Consider the following 19,165-nt stretch of genomic DNA (forward strand, 5'->3'; position numbering starts at 1 on the left):
GGCCCTGAGAAAGCGGGGTCCAAGTTATGATTGGCCAATGTTCCTGTCAGTCTTCATGGGAGGGCGTCGATTTTTCCTCTAGCGACTGGAGAAAAGGAGTGCCAGTCCGGGAATCCCGTGTGTGATTGGGCGTGGCCGTGAGGGGGCGGAACCCGGGACTGGATAATAAGGGCTGAGTGTCATTTCCCCTCTGTCAGATAGCAAAGACGCCCCCGGCCCCTGGTAGCCCTCTCAGTCCTAGGGATCCTCCTGAGCTCCATAACAGGCCATTCCGCCGGGGCCCACCCTTAAGGCATCCCGGACACACGCCAGCCTACGGGCCCTCCTAGTGTGACCTCTGACCCCTGGTGTTGGTCTTGGGACCAGCCCCTGGTGCGGGCTGCGGGGCGGCCATGGAGCTGGGCAGCTGCTTCAAAACCTACGAGGACTTCAAGGAGTGCTTCAGCGCCTACAAAAAGGAGAACAGGTGCTCCTTCATTCTCAGGGACTGCGTCTCCGTCCGCTTCCACAACCTCAACCACGGCACGTCAATCCGCGAGGACATCCTGTAAGGGCGGGGCGAGGCGGGGGCGGGGCAGGGGGGTGGGGAGGAGGCCGGACTGTCCCCTGGTGGGAGGCCTGGACGTGGAGGGAGTGCAATTGGGCCCTGGTGTCTTAGCATTCAACAGGGCGCTGAGCACCTGCCCTGTGCCTGGTGAAAAGAGCCAAAGCTTCACAGGCATCGCTTTTTGACCACCCACTTCCCCTCCACTCATTCACTCCATTACAGCTTTCCCGGAATAACTGTAATTTGTCCCATTTTTTGAGCACCTGCGGTATCCCTAGTTCAAAGTACACTGTTTTCACAAATGGATTAAAAAAACAAAAAACAAACAAACAAACAAACAAAAAACGCCTTCGCGTTGATTCCCTTCATCAGTGTTCTCTTTACCAGGCAATTAACGCGGTCAGTTGTGGATTAGTTTGTTCATTCATTCATTCGTTTTGTAAATGGTCCCTGAGCTTCTGAGATTCACAGCCGTTTTCCAAACGTTCCCCATGCCCCAGGCATCCTTCTCCGTTGTGTGCGTGCTTTATTTACCCCGCAGGGCTGAATTGAGAATTATAGACAAAAGCTATTTTTTCCCATCTGGCAGCGGAGAAAACAGGCCGAGAGGCTAAGAAAAGGGTTGACAACTCAGTTGTCTTCAGGGTTCAGGTGAAACAGCCCCGGGTAAGAAAGTTTAACTTGTAATTTCACCATAAGAGAAAGAATGATGAAATAACCACAGACACCAGGTCTCTGCAGCAGGGACCACAGAAGTGGGACTTGGGCAAAATGGAGAGCAGGCCCTATCTAATCAACTGCCATTAGCTAATGGCCGCCGTGTGAAAATGAAGATCCCCTGTGGCCAGGCTTTAGGGCAAGGGAAGTCAGAAATCCAGGCTTTAGGTCAGTTTCTCCACTTTTTAAAAATTGAAAATCGGGTCCAATTCGAACACAGTCCACGTGGGCCAAGTCAAAGCTGTATGGGCAGAGTGTCTCTATCTAAATTATTCCAGGCAGTTAACGGAGAGGTGAAGAGCTCATCTTGAGTCTGTTGGACCTTGATTGTTTTCAGCTCAAAATAATCCACACGTCCAAGTAGCAAATTCTGGGGCAGCCTGCCCTAAACCCCATCAAGGAGTTAAAAGAGAGCTCTGGAGTCAGAAAGATGGGCTTTACGCTTGGGTTTGGGTAAGACTTAATTTCTGTGACGGTTTAATCCTCTAAACTGAAGTGGATATGGTAAAGATTAAATAACCGAACGCGTGTAGGAGCGGAAGCATAGTGCTCAGTTTCTCAGTGCTCAGTTGCAATCAGTACATGGTAGAAAGCGGTACTTTGACTCAGTACTTTGAGAATCACATGTGCTGCGGGAATTATCACTAGACCACCAAAAGTCCCACTCCACTGGGAGATTCTATGCTTTTATGCCCGGTTTTCCCTCTCATATTTTTATATATGGCTGTTGTGTTTTTGCTTTTGTTATGTCTTGGGGGGGGGGGGGGATTGATAATTCTTCAAACAGTCCAGGAAGTATTCTCATGTCTCTCTCCATTGCTGTTCGATTTAATAGCTACCTTTTTTGGAACATTTTTGGGGGCTGCATTCCAGAGATTGTGCTAAGAACTTTACAGGCATTGTTTTATTTAATCCTCATTACACCCTGTGAACTAGGCCCTTGTTACCCGATTTTTCATTTTCTATGTATCCATAGTCACAAGGCCGAGTAGGAAAGCAATGTCCTACAAAAGTCTTGCTAATAAACCAGCCACTTATAAAATTAGTCCCTACTTAATAATTTCCTGCTTATCCCTACCAGTCCCGTTAATATCTTTGGCAGTCAGTTTCTGGCTAATCAATAAGTGTGGTAAACATCAGGATAATACAATGGAAATGAAACTAGCTGCAAACAAGAATTACACCTCTCCCAAGAGCAAGACTTCGTGAAATCTCTGAAAGTAATGAGAACTCCTCAGCCTGACACCAGTGAACAGGAGGAGAAGAAAAATGAGCGAAGATGATGATGTGATAGGAATTTGACAAACGAAGGATTTGCATAGCAAAGAATAAAATTAGGCCTTTGGGAAACCTGATAAAGCCCAGGAATATTTCAGTAAAACTGACCTTTCCGTGTTGTAAAAGTGAGACAGGAAATGAAATATCTTAGTGTTTGAGGGGAAATGCACCAGGAAAAAAAAAAAACAAAACAAAACAGTTGACACTGTAAGTTATTCTTGGATTATTTTAAGAATTGGTATATAGCTGCCATTATAACCTAAGTTTTGTTAAATATAATATTAACTTCATAATTTTAGGCTCCTATTTCAAGATAAAGTTCCTCTCAAATCTTTTTCCCCCTCTATTTGCTATCGTATGTTGTTTCTGAGGGATAGTTTTGGCTGCAATTAACTGAAAACTCTGACTCAAAATGGCTTATTTCTTAGAAGCGTAGAGGTGGGTCTGTGAAGGTGATTGTTTCCATGGCCCTGGCTTTTTGTTTCTTACTGCTCTGCCACCCTCAGGTCTCAGTTTGGTACAGATGCAGGGGTCACATCCAAATGGAAAAGCCTTCCTCAGTTTCCTGCAGATTTCCTATCCTGTTTCTTTCTCCAGAATTGGGCCAGTATCCATGCCCATTCCCAATGAGATGAGCTCAATTGGCTTAGACTGGCCCTGAAGTACTTAGCTTTGTGGGGGAGTCATGGCAACCCAAATTAAGTTGGCTTTCTGTTGGGAAGGAAGAAGGGGGCTAAGGGCAACCCACGGATCCAGTCACAACCTTTTGAATGAATTCACTTTGTAGTGGTTCTGATTGGTTTTGGATCAGGTACCGACTTTTACAGACCAGTCAGTACTCTTGCTATTTCTAACTTCTTGTTATTTCTAATTTACAGATTAGGAGTTGAAGACTCAGAGGAAGTGAAATGACTTGTCCAAGTTCACACAGCTAATAAGTGGTAGAGCTAGAATTTAAACTCAGATCTTCTGACTCTGAGTCTTGTTCCTAACTCAAGTTCTATTTTCTAAAATGGCTTTACCGCACCTATAAAGATCCTAGTATTGCTCAAGGTGCGATCTACACACAAGGACACAAATCTTATGTAAAATTAAAAGGCTTAGTTAATCTGTACCAATCCCTATAGAGTGAATCACTGTGCAGTCAGTTATAAATATACTGCTTGTACCTCTCTTTAACCATTCACTTAATTTTGACTTTACTGGCTACCTATGTAATTCTCTGCTCTCTAGAGTTAGAGAGTAGAGACTGGCTAATTAGTCTGTGTAGCAATTAGTATAGTGTTCGGTACATAGCGGGACTTGGTAAATGTTTGAAATTAAACAAAGGGCTTGTCCATAGTTAGTAAAAGTAGTTGTGCTGGGACTAGAAGCCAAGTTGTTGGACAGAACCCTCTCAGTGGTCTTCCTAGTATACTTTTCATGTTTTATAAGGAGAACCTTCTGTGCCATAGTCGATCATTTAATTCTCATTCGGTACGCGTGCTTAGAGCACCGGGTGTGCTCCACGCGCGGGAGCAGGCACTGGGAGCACACTGCTGGCGCTGTCCAGTAGGGAATACAGACACCTGCAAAGTAGATGGGAAGCAAGGCTGGCTGACTCCCTCCCTCCAGATCCTGGCTGAGCACCCTTAGATATAAGCAGTCAGGGGGATTCAGAAAGGTGTGAAACCATGTTCCTGTCTTGAAGGGAGTCAATGCTTTAACTTAGACAACTAAGTACAGATGAAAATAACCGCAGTGCTCAACGAATTCTTAACAAAAGATTTGTATATCTCACTGTATGTAAGTGCTATCTCAATAAAAAAGATTGAACGAAGTGGGGGAAAAAATAACAGACTTCAGCCTAGTACCCATTATGTTTGAAACATACGATGCCAACAAAGACATTATGTTTACAGATCTTTAAGCAAGTTATTGAACCTGAACAGTGTGTTGAGGGTCGAGTATCCTGAAAAAGGAGAAATATTTTGAAAGTGGACAGGCAGCATAAGGGTTAACTACACAGACTGTAGCCAAGCAGGCTTAGTTCAAATCCCAGATCCCCATCCTTGAGAACATTTTAAAGCCTGTTTCCCCATCTGTAAAATGAGGATAATAGAACCCTTTTCCTAGGATAAAGTGATGCATGTTAGGGGCTTAATATAGCCTGGCATAGAATACCTTAGTACATGTAGTACTGGTAGGAAAAAATGTAAAACACTTGTTAACATATTGGATATAGACACAGAGAAGGAGGAATTAAGAACAAGGCCAAGGTTTCCTCCCCTGGAGGCATAGTCAGTCATTAATGGAACCAGGAAAGGTTTGAAAAAGCTTTATGGCTAACGTTCTCCAGTATCTTTCTTTCTTTCTTTTTCTTTTTTTTTTTTTTTTTTGGACAAGCCTAACATGCACTAAGAGCATGCAAAGTCCATCTAATTTGATGAACTAGGGCCATGCTAAGCTGTGGAGCCAGCAAAAGGGCAGGGCCCAATCTACGGGCTTGGGGAAGGCTTTCTAGAAGAGATGACCGTTCCACGTAGTCCTGAAGGGTGAGTAAGCTTTGAGGTGAAGGCAGGTGGGAAGGGTGTTCCAGAGAGAGACAAACACGAGCAAAGGCAGAGAAGTGAGACCTAGCATAACGAATGCAGGAAGCTGTAGACACTTTGTCTTTCTAGGGCACAAAAAAATCAGATGGTGAGGGGGTGGAAAAGGAGACTGGAAATGTAGGCAGAAGCCACACTGCGGCCACCACTGACTGGCCTTGCCATACTATTGGACTGCTCCAGCCCCTTCCCAGCCCTGAGCTGGGGATGGTGTTGTAGCCCCAGCACTGTGCACACAACAGGTGCAGGCATTTTCAGCCCACTCCGCCCTATTATTTGCAGGCCTGGCGTATCCTGTTTTTCTAAGCTTACCCCACAGGGTGGGCAGACAGGACCAGCCGGATTAGAGTGTTTGGAAAAGAGTTAGTGAGGTGCCCAGGCTGTGTCATTGCATGCCAGGGGCTGAGAGTTTTTCCCCCTCTCTCCCGGTCTTTGGGCCGGGACACTCCCTGAAGAGGCAGGGTTGTAACCTGTCCCACCCATGATCTATGCGTCATTCATCTAGTACATCTTTGGTAAGCATCTGCTGAGGGAATAACATTGTTAGGTGCTTGGAATACACTGAGAAGTAACTCAGTCCTGCCGCTTCGTGACAGCCCCATCCAGTTGTTTTTTGTTTTCTCTTTTTAGTTTATTTTTGAAAGAGCGAGCGAGAGAGAGCGCGCAAGGGGGGAGGGGCAGGGAGAGAGGGAGACAAAGAATCCAAAGCAGGCTCCAGGCTCTGAGCTGTCAGTGCAGAGCCCGACATGGGACTCAAACCCATGAATCTTGAGATCATGACCTGAGCCAAAGTTGGACGCTTAACCGACCGAACCACCCAGGCACCCCCTAGTCCCATCCAATTGTAAAGGTACTTTATAAACACCCAATAGAGTGTCACAAGGCATAGGAATTATAATAACAGTAGCCAGACTCTGGGCTAAATATTGTGTCGGTGGCTTATTTAACCTTCATAACAATCTTAATAAAAGAGTCTCATTTTATGTGTGATTTTCTTTTTTTTTTTTTTTTAATTTTTTTTTTCAACGTTTATTTATTTTTGGGACAGAGAGAGACAGAGCATGAACGGGCGAGGGGCAGAGAGAGAGGGAGACACAGAATCGGAAACAGGCTCCAGGCTCTGAGCCATCAGCCCAGAGCCCGACGCGGGGCTCGAATTCACAGACCGCGAGATCGTGACCTGGCTGAAGTCGGACGCTTAACCGACTGCGCCACCCAGGCGCCCCTATGTGTGATTTTCTTAATAAAACAGTCTCATTTTAAAGTGATTTGCCCAAGGTCAAGGAGCTTCTGAGTGCTAGAGCCCTGATTACTATCCAGGCAGTCAGCCTCCAGCATCTCCACTATGTAACCACTAGGTATACTGCCCCCCAGAGAAGATTTTGAGCCTTTTATGTTACGTAAATGCTACGAATTCAGAGAAAGGAGCAGTTACTATGGGTTGAAAACATCCACAAAGGCTTCCTGGAGAAGGTGGGAGCTGATTTGGCCTTGAAGCTTGGGTTGAATGGGGATAGGAAGAGGAAAAGAGCAGAGATTCGATTTATTTACGCTTCTCCTTTGAATCCTCACTCTCAGCCTAGAATGGCAGAGCTGGTAGGGACCTGAAGATCATCTAGCCCAGGGGTTCTCAAACTCTCCTAGGATTTGGACATTTTTCCTTAGATGAAAGATGAATAGAGATCTTTCCTCTGAGAGAGGGCCATTTGTATCTTTGCTGTCTGGAGGAGTAGGAGGCAAAGGTAATAGTTCCCAAAAGGCAGGAGTGAAGGGGATATATATTTTTTAAGTTTATTTATTTTGAGAGAGTGAGTGAGAGGGGTGGGGGAGAGTGAGAGCAGGGGAGGGGCAGAGAGAGAGGGAGAGAGAGAGAGAATCCCAAGCAGGCTCCTCACTGTCAACACAGAGCCCAACGCTGTGCTCAAACTCACAAACCTACAAGATCATGACCTGAGCCAAAATCAAGAGTCAGATGCTTAACTGACTGAGCCACCCAGGGGCCCCAGAGGCAACATTTTAACCAGTGCATAATCAGCTGGCCTGCTGCTGCTGCCTCTTGTCTGTTTTCTCTCCCGTCTGGTCTGCCTCTTGTCTGTTTTCTCTCCCGTCTGGTCTCACAGTGAATCCCTGGGAGCTTCAGCTGGGCCACAGAAGGTGAATGGAAGGAGTGGGGCTTTAAACTACTATACATGAGAATGGATGCAGTGTTAGTTGGACAGGGTCCTGACAAAAGACACCGAATTGGGATTGGAGTATGAATGTCAGTCTTCCTTCCCTACATCCTCGCGGTCTCTGGAAAACCCATCAGTCACTGTAAATCCCTCCAGGGTCTTCTCTTATAAGGGAAAGGGGTGGGCAGTTCCTTTCTCACTGTCACATCTACCTTCCCTAGATACATGCAGGTGAAATTTGTCTGTATTCGGACCCAGTCAAACAGGAAGAGAACATCAGAGGCAGACATGTGCCCAGCATACTTGCTCCTGCGGTACAATGAGAAACTGGATCGACTATTTATTAGTGAACTCAACACCCAGCATGTCCATGTTGATTCCAAAACTGCAGGACCCAGAGGAGACCCCACTGGCAAACCTCAAAAGACCATGTACCTGCAGAAACCCCAGCCTGAGCAGCCTGCAACCAAGAAAGACCTTGACCTAGCCAAGAAGTCCCCCGTTGAACCATCATTTTGCTTAGACAAGGTCCAAGCACCCTCCAAGCCAGAGCAGGAGGGCATCACTCCTTCTGACCTGGCCAAGATAGCAAAAGTGATGAAAAACTTTCTTAAGGTGGATGAGGGTTCCATGGCCTCTCTCAGCGTGGGCAACAGCCAAGACCTGGACCGGCTCAGCTTCCAGAGCAGCAAGATGACCGATCTGTTTATCCGCTTCCCAGAGAATCTCCTGCTACACCGCGTGGAGAACACCCAGGGCCACATCCTCTATGCTTTCTTGGTGGAGAACAAGGAGCGAGAGGGCCGAGTGGTACACTTTGCCGTGCTCAAGGCTGAGACAGCTACCTCCGTGGCCAAGATGCTGAGTATCTTCACAGAGTTCAACACAGACTGGCCCAAGGTCAAGGTGGTCTTTGTGGACCCGTCCTTCCCCCATCGAGCCATCCTGCAGGAGATCTTCCCTGCTGCCCGCATCCTCCTGTCCATCTACCACACTACCCGGCTCTTGGAGAAGAAGTTGCATCGTAGTTCAGCAAATCCATCCTTTAAAAGGCTCATGAAGGAAGCCCTGCGGGAGGCTGTGTTTGTCACTTCTGATGCCAGCCTGCAAAATCTCTGTCAGATGTCCCAAGCCCTACTGGATGAGGAGCTCTTCAGCTTCCTGCAGGCCCACTGGTTCTCCTGTGAGCTGCTGTGGTACATGCACGTGAGGAAAGGCCTGCACGCGTGTAACACGTACATGGACAGCTTAGACGTTGTCACCAGCAAGGTGTCCAGCCTCTTTCGGGAACAGCAGTCTCTGCTGGACTGCATCCTCCGCTTTGTGGATTATATAGACTTCTTTAATACCAAAGGCTTGAAAAACTTGCCCACAGCTCCTCCCAAGTTAAAAAGAGCCCGACCAGCCAGCATGCCGCCAAAGTCCAAGAAGGCATTTGGAGTCTGTGGGGGGAGCCTCACCAGGCTCCCTGTGGAAAAGACAAAGCCAGAGCCACAGCGGGCGCCGTTGCGGCAGCAGCCACAGGCGCAGCCCTCCCAGGAGGGCATGCTAGCCACCTTGCACGGTAGTGGCTCTGAACTGGCCTATAAGCTGTGCCACAATGAGTGGGAGGTGGTGCAGAACTCCACCCACCTGGTGGACGTGGCTGGCTCCTCTGTGGACATTCAGCTGCTAGAGGATTCTCACCAGGTGAGCAAGGATGGCTGTAGCTGCAGCTGTTCCTTTCAACAGTGGTACCACCTGCCATGCCGGCACATTTTGGCCCTGCTGCACACCAGCCAGAAGCCTGTGGGTGAAGCCATGGTGTGCCGCCGGTGGCAGAAGAGGTACCAGCACCTCCTTGGGCCCAACGGGGAGCTCCGGGACCCTGTTGTGGTCCCAAACATAGGCCAGCCTGGGAAGCAAGGACGGAGTGACGTGATTCAGGACCTCAGCAGGGAGCTGGCAAACCTGCTAATGCAGAGTGAGGGGCCAGAGCTAGAGGAGCGCTGTTCCACCCTGCGCAAGATTGTGGACATCTGGGCTGACCCCTGCCAGCCGCCTGAGCCCAGTCAGCAGCCGGAGGACTTCAAGGATGTGGGCCGCCTCCCTTTCCTCTGGGGAAAGCAAGAGGAAGGGGAGGGACTCCCTCTTGCTGGAGCCACGATTCATGATTAAGACACTTGCACTGGCGCATTGGACCACAGGCCCCTCTCCTTGGAAGTCTGAGAACTCAAAGTGGGCAGGCCATGCCAGGGGTCAGCATTTTAACCACTGTCTTCCTAGGTAGGGCTAGGAAGATTGTTACAACAGGGAGAAGAGGAACCCCACTATGTGACAGTCCTCTGAATCCACCCCATTTCTGCCCTACCTTTGTCATTCCTCGGGAACCTCTTTCATTGTCAAGGCCAAAGTTATCTCCATGCTGAAAGGTCACCCACCCCTCTTTCTGCCCTGACTCCTGAGATGAGATCTTACTCCTGTCAGAGGGATGAATTCCTGCCCCAGGATAGGGTGAGACGAAATATACCTGGTAAAAGGACCTGTTTCCAGGGACAAAGGGATGGAGGGTGATCCTTAGCTGTTGCTGCTCTTTACAAAGAATCTGTTATTTGTACTTATTTTTATTCATATTAAATAAAGTTTTGGTTGTTTTTTTTTTTTTTTAATAAAATCAAATAAGCAGGGAAAATGTGTGCTGCTTGAACAGGGAAGGAACCTAATGGGGGTTGTAGAGCCAAACAGAATCTGATGCCTTAAATTCAAAGACTTAGGAGTCCACCACTGACTTCATCTTCTTGCTACCAACCAAGCCATCAACACTGATTTCAGGCTGCCTAGAATTCTAGCAGGAGGAGGCCAAATAGACGAGGGGGGTGGGGGCTAGACTCCACAGCCTGAACTTGCTGGCAGACTGTGGGCAAGTTTCTAATTTCTTTGACCCCAGGTTTCTCACCTGTAAAAATAAATGTTGCCCTGTTCGAATCCCAATTTACCCTCTAGATGTATACAAACAGAACATTTCCTTCCATTTTTTTTTTTAAGTGTAGTTACTTATTTTGAGAGAAAACAGGGGATGGGCAGAGAGAGGGGGGAGAGAGAGAATCCTAAGCAGTCTTCCCGCTGTCAGCGCAGAGTCCCAGGCAGGGCTTGATTTTACAAACCGTGAGATTATGACCCCAGCCGAAATCAAAAGTCAGAGGCTTAACTGACTGAGCCACCCGGACGCCCCCGTTTCAGTTTTAAGCACCAGCATGGACTTTTGTTGTTGCTGCTGGTTGGTAATCTTAACCACCTAAAGCTGGGGAGCTACCCAGCTGTCCAAGATACCACCTTCAGGGGAACCGAGGTCAAAGTTAGCAGTCGGTCTTGCCTCTTGCTTGCACCGGGATCTTAAGTCACAGCGCCTTTCTGGATCTCTTTCTTCTGTAAACCACTGGAAGGGGTGGGGCTGCGCAACACCAAGGTTCAGCTCTCTCAAGGAGATCTGGATTTCCTCTACTCTAAGGGTTGGGCCCCTGACCCCTGGTGGAGAGGGCAGAATTTGAGACCTGGGCCTCCATCTCCCCATTAGGCAGAAGATACAGTACAACTGCATAGGCACCTTTTCCTATCCCCCGGGGCTTTGGAATTTGGCCAGAAAAGAAAAAAAAAAAAATCCATAAAGCACTGCAATTTATTTTCCTTTTCATTTTCGGCCTCTGAGGAGTTTCCATAGTAACAGGCTCTTCCAGAGTCTTCTCCCCAGACGCGGGGCTCCGGAGTTCCAGCCTCAGAGCTTAGGCTTGCCAGGATGCTAGTATCTTCGGGCTTTCATTGGTCACCGCCAGCCGAGCCCCTCGTAACCCTAGGAACAGCACCCGCCCACAAATCGCCAGGCTACGATTGGTCTATGCCCCAAAGATCGACCGCGAACTCTTCAGGCCATTGGTCCGAGTCACGGCGAAGCTGGCGCCGCGGTTGGTGAGCCTAGAGGTCAGTCAGAGTCAGGCAGGGTCAAATAGGGAGACATGGCGACGGAGCCAGGCAGTGGGTGAGTGATTTCTGAAGGCGTGGAGGTGTGAGGCAGTTGATGACCGCGGTCAGCCGTGACACAGCCCCCAACGGGGTGGGAGGTTGACTTCTCTTCCGGCTCCGGCCGGACTCCGAATGGGAACGTCTGACATCTACATCCTCCCACCCGGGTTAGAGGTGAGAGGTCAGAGGCTGCGGCCCCTCTCTGGTGTTTGGACCTCAGGTACTGTGTGGAAAGCAGTCAGGATCAGAAGTCAAAGACTCAGCTTCCGGCTACTTACAGAGTAATGGTGGGCAAGTCACTTAACCTCTTTGAACCTCAGTTTCTTATCTGTAGAATGGGGACAGTAACCCGATTTGGGGCCAAATAGAGGAAACATTTGAACAGAGTACTGCAGTTAATAGAGGGATTAATGGAGAGGCAGGAGAAGCCAAGCACATTTGATAGCCCCTGTTCGTGGTTCAAGGGGTTGAGGCTCAGAGGGAGTGTCACTGACTTGCCCAGAATCATACAATTTTGGGGGCAATCAGTTCGCTTGTATATACCAGGACCAAATGGAAGAATGGATGCCAGCAGTAATTTGCAAATATAAAGCACTAAACAGATATTTAAAATGCTATTTAAGAAAAAAAAAAAAAAAAAGGCCACATGCACCTCCAGCCTTCACACCCATTTCAATCTCTTGGAACTGAATTTTCCTATGGCCACCTTACCAATTGGTCTCAGCACCAATGTCATCCTCTCTCCCCACCCAGAGAGAGCTTCCCTGGCCACCTTAGCTAAAGTATCCCTTCCTCCCCCACCTTACTCTCTACCTGTTACCCAGTTTTGTGGTCTTTGTAACCTTCCTTATGTGTTATATCTTTATCTGTTTACACGTTTATTGTATATCTCCCCCAGAACAGTAAGCAATACTGTCACAGTAATAAGCAATACTTACATAGTAAGCAATATTGTCTGGATACATAATTGAAGAGCTGAGCCCCTACTATTGCCTTAAACTTGTGTTCCTCTCCCTAGGCCCATCTTCGGAACAAGATCTGGGAACTACAGTCCAGCCTCAGGCTTCAACTTAGTTGGAGCTTGAGATCCTGAGAGTCTCCTGGACGGCAGCCTTGCAGAGAAAGTACTTTGACCTTGGCATCCAGACATCTCCCATCTCCCCATGGCCCTGACAATGCTGAATGAGCTCCTGATTGAGGACCCAAACCCACCTATGCTGCTGTATCAGATTAGCAAGACTGCTGAGTTAGATACCCTCAACTACCAGAGCTGCTTTATGCAAGGTGTCTTTGCCCATTTCCCTGAGATCTTATTTATCCACCGGACCTATAACCCAGTGGGCAAGGTGCTATATACCTTCCTGGTAGATGGACCTCGGGTGCAGCTGGAGGGTCATCTTGCCCGGGCGGTCTACTTTGCCATTCCCGCCAAGGAGGATGCTGAAGGCCTGGCCCAGATGTTCCAGGTGTTTAAGAAGTTTAACCCAGCATGGGAGAGAGTCTGTACCATCCTGGTGGATCCCCACTTCCTCCCCCTGCCCACCCTCACTATGGAGTTCCCCGCAGCTGAGGTCCTGCTCTCAGCCTTCCACATCTGTAAGTTCCTCCAGGGCAAGTTCTATCAGCTGTCCCTTGAACAGCCTGTGGAGAGGGTGCTCCTCACTTCCCTGCAGAGCACGATGTGCTCGGCCACAGCTGGCAACCTGAGGAAGTTGTACACGCTCCTGAGCAGCTGCATCCCTCCGGCCCAGCTGCCCGAGCTCCACTCACACTGGCTGCTCAATGACCGCATCTGGCTGGCCCACCGCTGGAGAAGCCGGGCTGAGAGCAGCCGCTACTTCCAGGGCCTGGAGGTCACCACCCGCGTCCTCAGCCAGCTCTTTGGCACCACCCCGTGTGTGGAACAAGGCATGACCTTGCTGCTCCGATACATGCAGCAGAACTCTGGAGACAAGGCAAGCTCCAGCCTGGGCCTGAGTCCCCAGAACAATCACGCCCCCTTAGACGTCAGCCCCGAAAGCCCCAGAGCGGAGCAGTTAGGAGAAGCCCGCATCCAGCACTCCCTCAATGCCATCTGCACGGGGCCAGCGGCCCAGCTCTGCCTGGGTGAGCTTGCTGTGGTCCAGAAATCGGTGCACCTCATTGGCTCCGGCTCAGAAAAGGTGAACATACAGATCCTGGAGGACACCCATAGGGTGCAGCCTCAGCCCCCTGCCAGCTGCAGCTGCTACTTTAACCAGGCCTTCCACCTGCCCTGCCGCCACATCCTAGCCCTGCTCAGTGCCCGCCACCAGGTGCTCCAGCCCGACATGCTGCCAGCCCAGTGGACAGCAGGCTGTGCTGCCAGTCTAGACAACATCCTGGGCAGCAAGTGGAGTGAGACACTGGACAAGCACTTGGCCGTGGCGCTCCTCACTGAGGAGGTAAGTCAGCTTTTGCAGCACTGCAGCCAGGAGGAGTTTGAACGGAGGTACAGCACCTTGCGGGAACTGGCCGACAGCTGGATCGGCCCTTATGAGCAGGTCCAGCTCTGATTACCCTGTGCCCAGAGATGCTCACACACACGTACACACTCACATCCACCCCGACACACACACACCAACATGCACTCACACTGTTGCACTTCCATGGGCCCTCCCTCCAGGAAAGGACAAGGCTCTTCTATTCTACTGCAGACTGCTACCTAAAATGTGTCTAGTTCCCTAAGACAGGAGTCAGCAAACTTTTTCTGTAAAGGGCCTAGCAGTAAATACTCTAGACTTTGCTGGCCACAGTCTCTGTTGTATATTCTTGGCTTGGTTTTGCGTTGACAGCCTTTTCAGAAGGTTAAAAACCATTCTTAGCTCAAGGGCCTTGCAAAAACAGGTGACCCGCTGCTCTAGGATAAGACACTGAGTGGAGATCAAGGGCAGGGGCCTGGTAACAGCTTCCCCAGTCATTAGATGATTCACCTGACCCACAGAGAAGGTGGATCCCAGCCTTTGTCCCCTATCCCCCACCCAGAGGTCATTAAAGTCAAATGTTGCCTATTCCAGCACTTGTCTAGTTTTTTGTCTTCTAGAAGGCAGCAGAGCAAATATCGCAGAAAGACTTGGAGTCTGACACTACATGCAAATCCTGGTTCCTTGCCTGATTTCTGAGGCCTAGTTGTGCCTGTTACTAGCTCTGAGACTTCAGGCAAGCCACCCTTAAAAAGGCTCAGTGTGTTCATCTGTAAAAACGGAGATCGCACAGCATTGGCAAGACTAAAGGAGAGCCTGCATGTAATGGGCCCAGTGCCCAGTGGGTGCTCAAATAACTGTTCATTTTCCTTCCTTGCCTCTGCTCCCATCACCTGCCCTCAGCTGGCCGGGAAATGTAAGGCAAGAGGAAAATTCACATTGCCTAGGACATTGTCCAAGAAATCTTGATCGGATCCCAAAACAATACAAAAGCGACCTCCACTCCAAGCCGGGCCCCCTCCCTCAGGTAATTTTCATCATAACTACTCTGATAAGATCTATTTCCTGACTTAGTGCTATCTGGAGAAACTTCCTGGGGTCTGGACCCTGATGAAAGACTTGCGTTCGTCAGAGCAGCTCCAACGACTGCCCTGTCCCCATCCTTGCCACAGGCACCCCCAATCCTGTCTGCCCAAAAACCATACGGAGAAGCCACCCTGTGTATCTGGTGCTATTTCATCCAGCTACAAGCAGGAGCCAGGAGGCTGGCCTCTCCTGGATCTCATTAGGGGCATTTGCCCAGAGGCTGCGTGGGCGTGTGCCTGCTCCCACCGCGCCCCCTCCACAGCCCCCTCTGGCTCCGGATGGGCCATCATGAAAGCTTGAGCTGCCCGGATCAGGTCCTCTTCCCGCAGGCCGGGGACAGGCACGGTGGGGATGCCAGCGATCATCATGGCCAGGGTAAGGATGCAGATGTCAGGCTGGGAGCCGGCCTCCTTCCCCCCTGCCTCAGAGGGCATGGGTAAAATCCCTGGTGACAGCCCACACAGCAGCAGGGGCCCAGGCCTGCTGGGGCCACCCAGGTGGGGAGCTCTGTTTCTGGAGCAGCCGTCCTCCCAGCCCAAGCTCTCCGGCTGCCTCGCGTGGGGGGACTTGTGGTGGTTTCGGCTGTACTCCTTCCGCCGCAGGGTCTCCCAGCTAGCCCCCCCAGGGCAGCCCCTGGCTTCCGGCACTGCCAGGGCCGGGCCCCGGGCCTGGGCAGCAGGTGCCACCTGCTCAGGTTTCTGGCTCAGTGGGCCTAGTCCACCAGGGGCCACCACTACTGGCTCTACAGCACTATAGAGGCCAAGGGATGCGCCCGGAGAAGCAGCCCCACCTGTAGAGACAGGAAGGAGATGGAATGTTATTCTTGGTCTCTTTGAGGAGGCCCTGAGGGGCAGGGCATAGGAGCAGAGCACTGGAAACAGGAGCCCCAGCAGGGCTGTCTAGTGGTCAGGAACTAGGTGTTTTACTCATACCCACATCCCCAGGCCCCAACATCGAATAAGTAACGGAGAAGTGTTTGTTGAATGAATGAGTGAGCAGGCAGGTAGCTACCGGCAAGGACTTTTGGAATGGCGTTCTTCAGAGAATTGACTCCAGGGCCAGCCCCCAAATCCCCGGCAGAACCTCCACCTCCCAGGAGGCAGGAAACAAGTTCTCAGGGGAAGTTGTGGTGCCCCCTCCAGTTCCAGAAGACCCTCTCTCACCTTGGCTGGAAGGCAGAAGACCTTGATGAGCTTGTGGAGACATGAAATAGGACATGTCTGCCCCAAAGCCCCCGTTTGTGAGGGAACAGTCACCTGCCTCCTCTCCTACCCTTTCCACCATTCTAGAACGTCACTTCATAGTCCCTCCCTTGTACACCTGGAACCCACCTCACAGCACTGACCTGTTCATTCTAGAACCCATATATGACAATGGGATGGGGTTAAAAGAGCATTGGACCAGGGACCGGACATTCTAGGTTCTTACCTCTACCTTGGCCGAGTCACTTTGACAGTTTTGTTCCTGGACAGTCTTCTCTAAAGTGGGAGTAATGGCCGCCCACCACCTTACCAGCGTTGTGAGGATTAAATGCGATTATTTGTATGGAAGCAAATGATCAGAGATAGAAATAAAGGAGGCGAGTGCTTTGTGCTCTGCAGTATGAGAGAGGGAGTTTGCTGTGTGCCTCTGGAATACGTTCCCATCTCTAGGCTTCAGTTTTCCGACGGCAAAATGAAATCGTTGGTCTGGGACACTGGGTCGCACACTGGGGTGCACATGAAGTTCTCTTGGGAGCTTTTAGAAATACTGAGGTCCAGTCTCATCCCAGACCAATTAAATCAGAATCCCAGGGTCAGACCCAGTTGTCAGTATTTTTCAAAGGTCTTTAAGTGGTTATAATATATGCCAAAGTCAAGACCTCTATTCTAAAGGAGCGCTTCTCAATCGTGACTCTATGTTAGAACCTCCAGGCTGTTTTTACAAAGCAACGATGTCTAGGCCTAATCCTTTGACAAATGGAATGAGAATCTCTGGAGATGGGGTTTGGGGCATCAGCTTTCTAGGTATCCCAGATAACCCTAATGAGTAGACAGGCTGGGTACCACTGGTCTAGGTAATGTCTAAAATGTTCTCTCTTGGGGTGCCTGGGTGGCTCAGTCTGTTAAGCGCCCGACTCTTGGTTTCAGCTCAGGTCATGATCTCATGGTTCGTGAGTTCAAAGCCCAGCATCGGGCTCCGCGCTGACAGTGTGGAGCCTGCTCGGGATTCTCTCCCTCTCTCTCTGCCCCTTCCCCACTCATTCTCTCTCTCTGTCTCTCTCAAAAATAAATAAACTTAAAAAAATAAAATGCTCTCTCTTGCTCTGACCTGCTGACCCACAACAATTCTAAAAAGTGCCCCTCACAGGCTTCCAGGGCAAGGAGACCCTCCAGTGATCAGTGTCAGCTTCGGTGTGTTTATTTCCAGGCCTGGCCGGCAGCAGTACGGCCAGCTTCGGACCAGCCACAGCTCCAGGGCCAGGACGCACTCCTGTGGCCCTGTTCCAGGGTGGCCGCAAGCCTTACTCATACTTGCAGAAATCCTTAAGTCCTTTCGGCAGGTGGAGCCCATCGATGGCCAACCGGTGCACCACACTCCTCTGGATGACTAGGCGGCACAGAGTCTGCAGGGACGGCACTGTGGAAAGAAGGCTGTCAAAGGCAAACTGAACTTGAGGCTGAGACCCAAAAGATCTAGGTCTCGGTTCTCCTTTTGTCATTAACTTGGGCAAGTTCCTTCTGCTCTCCAGGCCCAGCCTGAGTCATGGGGCTGTTCGTGTGGTCAAGATAAGCACCTCTTTTCCAAACTTTGACATTGCTGCAGCCCTATTTCTATTTTAACCCCTTCTTAGCAGCTTCCGGGGATATAGGTAGTGCTTGATTCACCTATGCTCACCCAGCTTCTGGCACAGGCCTGACAGAGTGGGTTCTAGTTCAGTGAATCCAGGAAATGATCACAGGAATAAATAAAGAGCTTAGCAGAGCTATGAAGAACCAGACCTCAGGATTAAGACGCTCTCAATCCGGGGCCTACAGTGCCTTTGAACTGGTATGCCTAAATCTAGGAGCATTTGTCGAATAAAGGGGCACACGATTTTCAAAGCAGCCTGGATGTAAAATCAGTCTAGAATCCCTGCCCTAGGGATTCTAGGTTAATACAGAAAATACTGGCAAAGCCAGCATCCTAATCCATCACAGCTGAGATGGCTAAACTGAGACCCAGAGCCAGAGAGCCACTTGTCCAAGATCACAAGCAGAGGCATAATTGGAAATTCGATTCCCCAACTTCTAAACAAATGCTGGACAGACCAAGGCCTTGCTAGCTGGCTTGGGAGTCCTCGCAAGTTCCTGTCCCACACTGGGCCAGGAGGGGTCGCTGCCCAGGGGGTGGAATACCTACAGCCATACTCGAGCTGGACAAGGCGCACACTCTTGGTGGAGGCAAAGACGTCCACCACTGCGTAGAGGGGCTGGGCGGCTGGCAGCCCCCGGGCGCTGGGACCCATGTCCTCGCCGTTGATGACGATGTGCATGTCCGCCGTGCCGTCAGGGCGCGGGCAGAAAAGAACGCCCAGGCGGCTGCGGCGCGCGGTCGGAGGCAGCACGTTCAGCTCATACAGCTGATCCAGGAGGTGGCTGTAGAGCCCCGGCCGGCTGCGGCCCACCAGGCGGTCTCGGGGAATGCGAAACTGCTCAATGCACAGATAGGGTTCCACCAGGAGGGCTGGGGGGCGGCTGGGGACCGCTGCCTCTGCCTCCGGGCCGTCCTCCCGGGGCACGCGGTTGTGATGGCGCGTGATGGCAAAGACCCAGGTGTGGCCGAGGCTGACCAGGTCGGGCAGCGAAAACTCGGGCACCGCGGCCAGAGTGGCAGGGTCTAGCGCAGTCAGGCCGAGGCGCAGGTGCCCGCACCAGCCCAGCTCTTTCTCCTCGATCTCGACCAAGAATACCTGGCCCGGGGCCAGCGGCTCGCGACTGAAGCACAGGCCGTGAGCGAAACTCTCCACGCGTGTGGCCCGCGTCCCGGAGGGGTCCACGCGGATGTTGGCACCATGCACCCTGTGGAAGCGGGTGGGAGGGGGCTCGGGGCGCGCGGCTCTCCAAGGCGCACCCAAGTCCACGGGCTCGGAGACAGCAGCCATCTCCCAGCCGTGAGATAGGCCAGCGGGCGCCGGGGGCTATTTTGGGCGGCGTGCTCTGAGGGTGACCGCGGGGGCACCATGTAAGGTATCCCTCCCACTCCACCCCCCCACCCCCTTCCCCGAGGCTCTGCCGGGGGGTCCTAGCGCCGCTCGCTCAGCCATCCTGCCTGGACCGGGGCCCCCGGGAGGCCGGGGGATCCTGGCCGCCCACATCTGGG

The 19,165-nt window shown here is 50.9% G+C and overlaps 4 protein-coding genes across 4 annotated transcripts; 2 read left to right on the top strand and 2 right to left on the bottom strand.

Moving 5' to 3' along the window:
- Positions 1-23: 23 nt before the first annotated feature.
- Positions 24-9,938, top strand: ZSWIM3 (zinc finger SWIM-type containing 3). The gene is made up of 2 exons (XM_086702341.1): positions 24-547; positions 7,523-9,938. The coding sequence occupies exons 1-2, from the start codon at positions 393-395 to the stop codon at positions 9,456-9,458; spliced, it is 2,091 nt and encodes a 696-aa protein (XP_086558467.1). The 5' UTR covers positions 24-392; the 3' UTR covers positions 9,459-9,938.
- A 1,000-nt stretch (positions 9,939-10,938) lies between these two features.
- Positions 10,939-17,075, bottom strand: SPATA25 (spermatogenesis associated 25). Its single transcript, XM_025932532.2, has 2 exons — positions 15,988-17,075; positions 10,939-15,614 (listed from the first exon to the last, which is right to left on the bottom strand). The coding sequence occupies exons 1-2, from the start codon at positions 16,106-16,108 to the stop codon at positions 14,983-14,985; spliced, it is 753 nt and encodes a 250-aa protein (XP_025788317.1). The 5' UTR covers positions 16,109-17,075; the 3' UTR covers positions 10,939-14,982.
- Positions 11,178-14,331, top strand: ZSWIM1 (zinc finger SWIM-type containing 1). Its single transcript, XM_025932540.2, has 2 exons — positions 11,178-11,584; positions 12,316-14,331. Exon 2 carries the CDS (start codon positions 12,461-12,463, stop codon positions 13,829-13,831), a length of 1,371 nt encoding a protein of 456 aa, XP_025788325.2. The 5' UTR covers positions 11,178-11,584; positions 12,316-12,460; the 3' UTR covers positions 13,832-14,331.
- A 127-nt stretch (positions 17,076-17,202) lies between the features above and the next one.
- On the bottom strand, positions 17,203-19,134 carry NEURL2 (neuralized E3 ubiquitin protein ligase 2). Its single transcript, XM_025932231.2, has 2 exons — positions 18,206-19,134; positions 17,203-17,443 (listed from the first exon to the last, which is right to left on the bottom strand). The coding sequence occupies exons 1-2, from the start codon at positions 18,945-18,947 to the stop codon at positions 17,328-17,330; spliced, it is 858 nt and encodes a 285-aa protein (XP_025788016.1). The 5' UTR covers positions 18,948-19,134; the 3' UTR covers positions 17,203-17,327.
- Between the last annotated feature and the right edge of the window lie 31 nt (positions 19,135-19,165).

Source organism: Puma concolor, chromosome A3 (assembly GCF_028749965.1).
Source record: "Puma concolor isolate L17-30 chromosome A3, mPumCon1.1.hap2, whole genome shotgun sequence".
Classification (NCBI taxonomy): Eukaryota; Metazoa; Chordata; class Mammalia; order Carnivora; family Felidae; genus Puma; species Puma concolor.

Excerpts from the sequence above, each read along its gene's own strand:
- ZSWIM3 (XM_086702341.1), top strand. The coding sequence starts at position 393 with ATGGAGCTGGGCAGCTGCTTCAAAACCTACGAGGACTTCAAGGAGTGC. Across the intron at positions 548-7,522 it reads TCAATCCGCGAGGACATCCT|ATACATGCAGGTGAAATTTG; the intron begins GTAAGGGCGGGG and ends TACCTTCCCTAG.
- ZSWIM1 (XM_025932540.2), top strand. The coding sequence starts at position 12,461 with ATGGCCCTGACAATGCTGAATGAGCTCCTGATTGAGGACCCAAACCCA.
- SPATA25 (XM_025932532.2), bottom strand. The coding sequence starts at position 16,108 with ATGGTGGAAAGGGTAGGAGAGGAGGCAGGTGACTGTTCCCTCACAAAC. Across the intron at positions 15,615-15,987 it reads TCTTCTGCCTTCCAGCCAAG|GTGGGGCTGCTTCTCCGGGC; the intron begins GTGAGAGAGGGT and ends CTGTCTCTACAG.
- NEURL2 (XM_025932231.2), bottom strand. The coding sequence starts at position 18,947 with ATGGCTGCTGTCTCCGAGCCCGTGGACTTGGGTGCGCCTTGGAGAGCC. Across the intron at positions 17,444-18,205 it reads TGTCCAGCTCGAGTATGGCT|TGCCGTCCCTGCAGACTCTG; the intron begins GTAGGTATTCCA and ends TTCTTTCCACAG.